The sequence below is a fragment of the Neodiprion lecontei genome, chromosome 7 (assembly GCF_021901455.1).
Source record: "Neodiprion lecontei isolate iyNeoLeco1 chromosome 7, iyNeoLeco1.1, whole genome shotgun sequence".
In the NCBI taxonomy this organism is placed as follows: Eukaryota; Metazoa; Arthropoda; class Insecta; order Hymenoptera; family Diprionidae; genus Neodiprion; species Neodiprion lecontei.
Window position 1 is genome coordinate 1,181,074 of NC_060266.1, and position 10,794 is coordinate 1,191,867.

General features: G+C 39.3%; 1 protein-coding gene across 1 annotated transcript in view; it reads right to left on the reverse strand.

Moving 5' to 3' along the window:
• The window catches only part of LOC107219464 (protein rhomboid), a 148,851-nt gene extending 138,421 nt beyond the window's left edge, over window positions 1-10,430 (reverse strand). The window contains exons 1-4 of the mRNA XM_046744744.1: window positions 9,145-10,430; window positions 7,096-7,495; window positions 6,736-6,759; window positions 6,207-6,371 (exon numbers count right to left, since the gene is read on the reverse strand). Coding sequence (XP_046600700.1) covers window positions 6,207-6,371; window positions 6,736-6,759; window positions 7,096-7,314 — 408 coding nt within the window. The 5' untranslated portion in view covers window positions 7,315-7,495; window positions 9,145-10,430. The remainder of the gene's footprint in view (window positions 1-6,206; window positions 6,372-6,735; window positions 6,760-7,095; window positions 7,496-9,144) is intronic.
• Between the last annotated feature and the right edge of the window lie 364 nt (window positions 10,431-10,794).

Sequence of the window (10,794 nt, forward strand, 5' to 3'; positions counted from 1 at the left end):
GTCGTCGTGCCTCCTTTACCCTCTTGCCTTGGCAGTTAGGCTATTTTTCCGAGATTTACAAAGCCACTGTATTCCTACGTTTTCTGTATATACAACTGAAAGGTGTGAAGTTCAAACCTTCGCCGTTTCCCTTTATTCGTCGACAGAATATCACACAGAATTTCAAAATTCGACTCGGGTTAAACGATATTTTTATATGAAATATTCATAGAAAAATTGTGAAAATCAAGCCGTCGAGAACTGGTTTTCAGGATAACTCATCATAGCTTTGTACGAAATTTACAAATAAACATAAAAAAATGGAAATTTGAATCTTGTCAGAGTAGTATGAAAAAAAAGTACAATTTTCGGTAAAATCTACACCATGTGTTGCCCTGTATAATAAGTTGTAATCGGTGAAAAAAAAACCCTTCGTTCAATCACGAGATGTACTCACCTACTAACGGAAAATATTTGTTTTTTGGATTTCAGATAAAGTTATCATTAATTATCCAAAAAACCATTTCTCAATGCTTGGGTTTTCAAAATTTTTGGATAAATATTTCATAAAATATTGTCCAAATATCGTTCTTTTATATACTCAAGATTTTGTAACCCAGAAAATTCACAAATTATAACTGGATGTTTTTCCTGTCCGAAGTAAACATTTTTCCAAATGTATGGCCTGAATATTTTCATCTTTCTTCGTCGAAAATTTTCTCATAGCGCACGAACAGTCGGGTAGGTAAACAAGTATTTTTCATACTATAAGCTACTTTGCATGATGAATATACAAAGATAATGACAATGACAACAAAAAGTAATAACAAGTTCCACGGATATTATTATTCGTATACAATACGACATAATACGCTAAAGAGGATAAGGGATGAAGGGATTTTTTTTTTTTGTTTTTTTTTTCCTTCAACTTCAGGGAGTTCAGGTCAGCTGCAAAGGTCTGTCACGACGACAGATTATCCTTTACTCCTTATTTTCCGTCACGTCCTATAATACTTATACCAGTAACTTGCCGATGCGTGTAAAGAAAAAAGGGAACAAAGTTATACGAAAGGACGCGTGGAGAAAAAAAAAAGGAAGAGAAATATAATCTTGAAAACGAATGCGGGAATAGTTTTCTCTTATAGAGATTTGAAAAACCAAATGTCATGATCGAGAATATCGTTGAAGAAACGAGGTTGAAAATTTTTGGAATTTAATCACAGTATCCAAATATCTTTTACTACGTATGTGGGGCATTCCACGTCAAATTGGCGGCCCATATACCTCACCCTGAAAATTCCGGAGACTCTTTCGAGTCGGTATGAACATCATACCAAAAAATAATTAAAATCAAAGGGGATGACGTACATATACTGCTAATTTGTGCGTGGAATGCCCCATGTATAAAATCATCTAATCTCGCATAAAAATATTTATCTGTATAAAATACACCTTCTTGAACGATAAGAATGTGGTGGGAAATTTCGTGAGACTCGATCTTTAATCGAAATCGCAACCAGAAAATTTGTTTTCGAGTCGCAGTTTCATTTACGGTGGGTAGAGAATATCGACTGAATCGTCTTGTACCTGTCGATAATCGTTTAATCGACAAGAAGAGAAGCCGTATAAGAAGGTACTGCATAGAGGACCGCAAAAGGGGGCTCAAAAACGACGTTCAACATGTTTCATTCCTCTCTTTCTCTCCGCCTGGGGTATTTTCACGTTTGCCCCGAAGGTGGGCTGAGGTTGACTATATACGAAAAAAAGGAGACAAAATTCCGCGATCCCCTCTCAAAGGTAATAACATAATTCCGGATTTCGATCTAACAGCGGGCGCACAGAGAAAAGAAAAAGCAAAAGAGAAGAAAGCAAGGAAAAAAAAAACGAAGAATCACCCCCATTATATCCACAAGGCAATTGTGTGTCCTTGCAGACGATGTCCAGCAGCATTATACACATAGCGCAGCAACAGAATAAGAACCTTTATAAAGTGTTTTTTTTCCCTCGCAGCAAGCACAGCGCGTAAGGGATGCAGAGTTTGTTGAGAGAGCGGGTGTGTAATTACACCGACAAAGGACGGATGGATGTGTGCGCGTATACCTAATAAAGGGCGAGAGTTAGGGGGATGAACCCGTCGGTCCAGTTAGCGAAAAATCCCCCCCCGCGCTGTAGATGTCCGCGTCAAACAGACCGCCTCAGACTTTTCATGGTGGTGGTGATGCTGCTTCGGCAAAAATCCGAAGAACTTCTGGAGCAGCAGCAGCAGCGAATTGGATGCAGGGACACATTGTGCGGCTCTTTATAATTTTCGAAAAACCGACAATAACCGCGCGGACCTGGCCGAATGACCGCCGCCCGACGAAAACGCTAAGGTATAATATAATAGCTATGGGCAAAAGTCCGAGAAAATTATTTTCTCCTTCTCCGTGCAGCCGCCCCCTACTTACATACTTAGTTACTTAAATGGGGTACGAGAAAGAAGATGTTTTTTTTTTCTCGTTCTTCCTTCTGGCTCTCTCGTCTTCTTCTTCTTCTCTCTCTCTCCCTCTCTCTAACAGGTAAGACCCTACACCTGGGTGGTGTCCCGAAATTCCGCAGATATATTGACCAGAAATATTTCACAGTTGCTTCTTTCTTATTGTACGAACGCGCACGAAATTGCGAAGAGAAGATAGAGAGAGATTGTGTGTACAACATTAAGGGTGGTCCTTAATAGGTTTTTTTTCGAATTTTTATGTTCTCAGGAGCTTGAACGCTTTCAAGTTGAAAAAAAAAAATTCCCCTAAAAATTTGAGCTCTTCGTATCAACTCTAAGATAGTCAGCTGTTGTGTGTTCGAAGTATTTTTAGGAAAAACTGTTTGTGTTCTTTGCAATTTCACAAGTCGTTGACGAATATACCGAAACTAATGAAAAAAACATATATTTTTTTAGAGAATTGTGTGCAAGTCACAATATCAACGGAGACTAAGATTTCTTGATTTTTTTTTCTTATAGAGTTACATGGATCAATACTGGTTGGAAATAATAATTGATTTTCGTTTAACATGTAATGAACTTTTAGAATAACGTAACTACATGAATCTATCTTAAATTTTCTAAGCTACGAAAAATGTGTAATATATTTTAGAACGCGATTGATAATTTCGTAGCTATATAATGGACAAAATGATAATTTTATGCATAAATTAAACTTCCAAGGTTTCAAAAATTCGACAAATTTAAGCGTTAATTCTTATACACTCCGATGTTTCATACTTTTTTTTCATGTGATACATCAAACATGTGACGATTATACAGAAATGTAATAATAAGCCTCGAGCACGGCACAAATCAAGAAGTAGAGAAGGATCGTCGCGAGCAGCGACGACGAGTTACAGCTACAAATATAATTCGAAACCGATCTTTCCGCTTCTCCTCGGTTGGAGAAAAAGAAAAGGAATGAGAGGAAAAAAGGACGCGGTTAACCCCCCTGACGGCTCGTTTCGGTTCGGTTGCCTTCTTATCTTAAGTGTTTGGAGATCGGGCATGTTTTGCGTATCTATTGTCTCCTACCCTAATTAGATGCCGTTTGGACAGGCGGTTAATGAATTGAGGGTATATAACCCGGGCCATGGGGACGCGCAGACACACAAAGAGGCACGAATACACGCGCATGCATAAGCTATGGGAATGGGTAAGGCGAAGCGACGAATAGCTGCCGTTACCCCCGTAACCCTAAACGCGAATATCCCTTCAAATCGCCTCGAAGAATCTAAAGAAGCGAGGGAAGAAAAACGGGAAAATCGTTTCAGGATATTTTAAATTTCTTATTTTTCAACCCCGTCGCTCTTTATTCCCCCTGTGCAAAGATACGAATACTTATTCGGAGGTTCGAAAGTGGAAAAAAAGAATAGCGAACAAAGCAATGGGTATTCCGTAAACCGTGCTTTCCATTATTGTTATTATTATTGTTGTTATTATTGTTATTATTATTATCATAACGGATACATCTCTTCTTCTGCATCGTGTGTATAGTCAAATATTTTTTCTCAATGCATCAATAGGTACAATATTCTTTCGGAAAGAAAAAGGATTATATACCGAAATACGATACCGTTTATATATAATGTATGTGTGTACTTATACATGTACTAATATGCGTGTACTTTGTGCAACGTGCGAAAAATCTCGCCCGACTCTAAGATGTAAAATCTTTGTTTATTTTTTTTCTTTGTTCGTATGAACTCGGACGTTCTATTTTAGACAACTGGGAAGCGAAGATTCGGCGAGTCAATTATCTCGCGAGAGACACCGGCAACAGAGTCGCCACCTAGCGGCGCGCCGCGGTACTATCAGTTTTTTTTTTTTTTGGGAAGCGAACGGCGGAGGATAACGGCTTTATAAATCACGGACGAATTGTCCCGATTCGAGGAACGGTAAAGAACGGAATTGGATTTGAAAAATAAAGTGATTTCCTAACGAATCGAAGTCTTTTATTTAATCTAATCGAATAATATGTTGCAAAACCTAAGAAAATCACTAGATTTCAGGGTACAATGAAAGTTGAACTAAATTTTCACCCAACTACATGAGTTTCGGTCACGGTTTCGGTTTCGGCTGAAAACCGCGTTTCGGTCGGACACTAATGCAAGAATTGTCCCTGACACACATAACCTACAATTACAACCTGCTGTATTTTGCTAATCCAACGAACCCTTTTTATCACTTGATATATAAACATATAAGATATATAACCTATGTATAAGTTAGGCATCCAAGGGATTTTATGGACGTGTCTTTACGACGTTCATCCCTGAAATATACCTTAGTATAGTATCTATATACATACGTACCTACGATATAGACGACACGCGGGGTATGTAAAGGACGCGTAGCGTGGATCATATACCTATATGTATAATATATAAGTTTAGAGTTTACCAAGGATCGATCAAACGCAGATAAAATGCGGTGTATTCAAGAATGCTTTTAGCGGGGTATTTTGTTGTGTTTCTTTCTTTTTTTTTTTCTTCGAGTAGGATTTGAGTGAGGTATGGCGAAGAAGAAGACCGAGAGGAAGGCGGGACGGGACGATGTTTTTCGAAACTCGGACGTATAGTGGTAACGTCTTGAGACCTAGGTTAATGGGAGGTGACCGCGCCTGTCCAAATTGTTATATATGTACACGAGGCATTTGATGTCTATCCCAAAGAGGTCTATCCCTCTGATCATCAACGATTTGATCCCATCGATTCGAGGTTTCTTTTCGATCTTTTTTTTCTCTTTTTTCACCTCCTTCCCCCCGCAAATTGTTATAAATTTACTAGCGAATTACTTTTTTTTATCAAAAAATCGTTCAGATTTATTTTCGTTACTAAGAAAAAAAATGCGAGCTAAGATTTTATTTTTAATCCGACGTAAAAGATCGTAATTTTTTTTTCCCCCAATCATAATTTAAACTACAACAGCAAATTGTTGGATATATAATTTTGAGAATAATTAAGAATTTGAGAATGAGAATTTTTTTTTCTAAACTTGCGAATCACTCAATAGATGGATAGGATACCTAATGTAATCTTTCTATCGCGCCTTCTCTATGCTTATATCCTAATATACCAGTTTGCAAGGCCACGTTGCGCCATCTCTAAACTCACCAACGAACCGAAGGGAGAGGATAGGTATACCGGGGTGGAGTTAACGGCGTGCGTCACAAGGTACGCGAAGAATGTGAACCTCGACGTTTAACCAACCATCGATAATACGACGACTACAAGGCGCTCCGTAATTTCACGTTGCGAGAAAAATACGATTTTCAAAAATTTTTCCCACAATAAATAAACGGCAAAACAATTCCTCCAAATACATTATATCCAAATACGAAAGAGGAAAAGAAAAATGATAACTTCGTTTTTACTTACTTGACAAATTCCGATAAGCGTTACATAGTGGTCAATTCAAATATTCAAACAACGAAGTGTTCATTCAAATAATTCGTAACATCGTAAATTGTTGCATTACCAATATCGAGAGGGGGGGAATGTACGTACGTAACGTGTTTTAGATAAGCTAATTTTTTTTATTGTCTGTTCGTTTAGCAAAAGAAGGGGCTAATTAGCTTTTTGGGCAAAATGGGGGGGTCTAGGTCTGTAAACGTACTTTTTCGGGGGCGGGGAGAGGGGGGATAAGATCTTAAAATTCGTTACGTATTATTCGAAGCATGGAAATTAAGGATTTGAAAAGTACTCACCACGTTGACGAAGTCCTGAAAGGTGATCGCGTCGACCGTCGATTCCTTGACTCGAGCCCTGAGAATGTCGCGCTTATTCGCGGGGACTTCCTCCCTCCATTCCTGACTGTCGAGGGCGACAAGGAAATCGTCGAGAGGAATCTCGCCAAAGCCTTCCGGATCATACTGTAGCACAAACGGATAAAAAACTATCGTCGATCTTTTTTTTTTCTTCGACCCGAAAATAATTTTCCTGCGGAACAGCAGACGATCAATTTCGTCGAAATTAACCATGAAAGCGAAAGAGAAACTTATAGAAAACTTGTTGTGAAAATAATTGTTAATAAATTTAGAAAAACTAAAACTAAAACATGAATTTATATTTTTTGTTACACACATAATTATGCCAAAGTGATTTATATACTTGTATTAAGTAATTGCCCGTTTTGCATTCAATAAATAAATAAATAAATAAGCCTTGTAATCAAGTAGGTATACAAAAATGAAACGAAAAGCTCCCCCGCCCTCTGTTTAAAAACTTTTTTCTCACCTTGTCGAAAAGCATTCTCCATCTCTGAAACAGACAAACAAAGAACAAGGGAAATTTAGTTCAAGATTATTGACGTGAAAAGAATGAAAAATGTATTTTTAATCCTGACTGAACCATAATGTTAACTTTTTTTTTACTAAAAACCACGGAAAAAATGGCATACTATTTCCTCGTAACTTTTTTTTCCCTTGTCTACGGGAAATATGAGACCATTCGAGTTTATTCCCTTGTTACATAATAATATACTTTAATTCAGAATAGATTATTTTTCATTTTCATTTCCAAAAATATATATTCAACTGCGTTCGCCGGTTCTTCTGTCTAGCAAAAAAAGCAATATATTCTGTTTTTTATACTTACATCCTTGAGAAACTCCCGTCGGAATTCGGACTCGTCGATATCGATTTCCGATCCAAGATCCGTGTGATCGGTGACGTAACCGTCGGCCCCATCGCATTGCAGTCCGGCACCGCTGTGAGTCTCACTATTGCAGGCATATTCCTCTTCCTGCAATTCAACCGCCGCTGCTATCGTCGGTATAATCGAACCCGCACTGCCGCCCCCGCCGGCCATCAGCATTGTCTTATAATTTTGCCAGTCTTTCTCTCCTCGATTATACGCCCTTGCGCTTCAATTCTATCCTCGCGGTTTATTTATTCGTAAATATAACCGCGCGGATCTCCTTCGTCTTCTTCTTCGTTTTCTTCTTGTGTTATATATTTCAACCGGTATTATCTCATCACCCTGCATCCTACCGCATCTGAAACAATAATACGTTCACCATAAAATATCGTCGATTACAATATCAGATAATTGTTATAATATGTCAGATACCTATGTATATACCTATGCACTCAACAAATCGTTTGAATAAAAAAATAATTCAGTAAAGAGTGTACAGTGAAAAGAAGAAGGGCGGCAGGGCAGGAGGGGGGACGGAATCGAATTCGATACGGACTTTGGGGTAGGAAGAGAAACAGCGTCGAATTGCTGATTGAAACGCGGGCTAGAAGGAGCCCTTAAAAATGCAAGGGGAAGCCTCACCCGCACCTAATTCAAATCTATAGCCAAAGTAACGAGAGGAGCGGAGAACTAAGACGACTCTTCTCGCGTGACAAAAGCAACCGGATATATACCCATCTCGATACGCGTTCAAACCATACAAATTTCATACACTTTATCCGTGTATAATTTTCATTCCCGCATGCATGCACAGGTTTTGCAAACTATTTATTACACTATTATTTTCTACTTTTTTCTACAACGCGCTGATCGATTCTCTGCTTATTTTAACGTTAGTGAAAACATGAGAAGCAAAATATAAACGTGAAATGTGAGGATCGAATAATTAGAGAATAACGAAAAAAGAAGAGAATAAATTTACCACGACGATTCCTGTAATTATGTTAAACACAGTATTTTTCCAAAAAAAATGTCAGATTTTGATATTGCGTCGATAGATAAAATCGTTTTAATAAATTATGGAAAAGTTAAATCGAATAGAAGGAATCCAGAAAAGCAAAACCATTAGCCGTTCAAAGTGAGAACTATCGTATAAAAAATCGCGGGACCAATCCGAGAGGACAATGATCAGACCCAGGTCAAAGTGGTATGGAATGCCCCATATACGATATTTTTCCGATGTGTGCGAATTTTATATCTGCAATACATCACAACCATAGAAATCCCCGTGTTAGTCGCACAAGACGTGAATAAGGGTAAGACCAAAAAAAGGAAATTTCTCCGCGAGTGATATTACAAGGGTGGAGAACTTTTCAAAAAATTGAAAAATCCTTTTCTCTTCTCATCGGAATTGAATTTGAAGAACTCCATAGCACGATTTACGACGAGTTGTTAGAAATACGCTTATTCCCTGCACATGGGAATAGCTTGCATCGAACACAGCATCCCTCGCAGCCTGTCAATGCCGGCACCCACGTGTCGCCATGACAACGGTTTGGCTCGCAGGACGCCATCGCGTTAAAAGACGTGCAACCCCTAAAAGTGTTCCGGGTTCAAAACGCTTTCTTACCGCACGCCGTCGTAATACACCCGCTATTGCATAATCAGATACGCACACGATAATTATTCACATAGATCATAGGATTATTGTGTACATCGATCGATTCGTCGTGAAAAAGAGAAGAAAAATTAAATCAGGCTAATTAAAAATTACCTACACTCGTTATAGGTATGTGTATATCGTATTTTTTTATTTGTGAATATACATTATCCTTGGGGAAAAAAATATTTAAAGAAATGAAAAACACAGGAGAAGTAATAAATCGGCAGAAAAAACCTGGACGGAAAGTATGAAGAAAAGAAAAAGAAATGTAAATTAAGCCGAGATAAATCTACAAAATTATCAAAAATACACACTGTACATACAATAATACGATCTGCACCTACGCGATTTTGTTATCGATTTCTGCAGCATCGGGATTCGAGCGAAGATGAGCGAGTTCTGCAAAAACTCGATATCCCTCATGTCGTGATAATGATCTGCACACAATAATCCACGAAAATAAATACACGGATACTGCACTGCACGACTGCGACACTTACTATATATACAGTGTATGCGTATAATACAAGGCACTCGTAAATAACGATAAAAATCGTTCACTACAGGTATAAAATGTAACGTGTAAATATCGGTAATACAGATACGTGTGAGTCGTAGCGGAACGCTGCGTGGTGGAGCGGCTACATCGTCGGCATGTTTGAAGAACATGCGGAGGTGGGATGAAAGTTGTACACACAACTGAACTTAATTATATACACCCACAATATCACCGGAACACAAACAGTCGACAAATACGTCTTACTACGTAACACGCGGTTCCATACCTTATAAATTATAATAAACCGAAAAATCTCACGATCCGTGATAACGCTGGTATCTTTGCATCATTTTATATATGTATTCAAATATCGGGTTGTCTCGAAGAGATGTATGCGTCTTACGCGTGTATTTGACGCAGGGTGAATCCGCCTGCATTCGTGCAATTCAGAGTAAATTTTACCGATCGTCATTTGTCCACTTTTTTCACCATTAACCGAAAGTTCTCACGCTAAGCAAATGTCGATCGGTACATAAAGCGCACCCTAAATTGCATAAATGCAGGCGGATTTACCCTGTGTAAAAACTACTTACTAAAAACACACACGCGGTGATTCAAGTATACCTATACATATGTACCTTACAAATTCGCGAAACGCGCGCAACGCAAAGTTCGTGAAACGAACTGACATTGAACACGTGGCGACGTTGATAACAATAATAACAATAACAACGATGATAACTGTATTACGAGAACGAAGTAACTTAAAAAAGCCAACACGAAACGAGATGTATAGAAACGCGTTTTTGTAAACTGTAATAAAAATGTATAAACAAAGACAAATCCATATATCCGACGGATTCGTCGCTTCGTCGCGTAGTCAATTTGTTCCGCTGTTGGTATATCAACTATTTTTCACCGCGTAGACCGCGGCACGAGAATGTAAGGTATGTTCGTACCTATAATATTGGCGCGCGACGGACCGGCGTACGGGCGTCGCGACGACACACTGCAGTATGTAGTAACAACAGGAGAATCAACGGCGAGTAGCTGCAGGGGTAGCGTGACGCGTTGACTACACTACTATCCGTCGGCCCGTAGGGGCGGCCTGATACCGCCTCGTACACCCCCGACAACCTGCACCGATTCCTCTCCCCCCGCCCCGCAAAGTGGAAGAAGAAGAGTGTCGATGGTGGTGGTGGTCGACGTGCGTGACGCCGCCTCGGTGTTGGTGCGAGGCAACCCCTCGTGGCCGGCGAACAGGCGACGTTATTGCACCCTGCCGCGATCATCCCCCTCGTCTGACGAGCTCGACGACCCTTCTCGCCGCGTCTCATCGCGTCGCCCTTGGTAACTCTTCTTCGCTACCGCGGTCATCTTGTAATTTCCGTTCTCGTTCTGAATTATGTGTATTCGTTATTTTCTACATCTTCGTTGTCGTTGCTTCTCATCGCTTCGATTGTCGTATTGGATATACATATAGAATCTTTTTTCT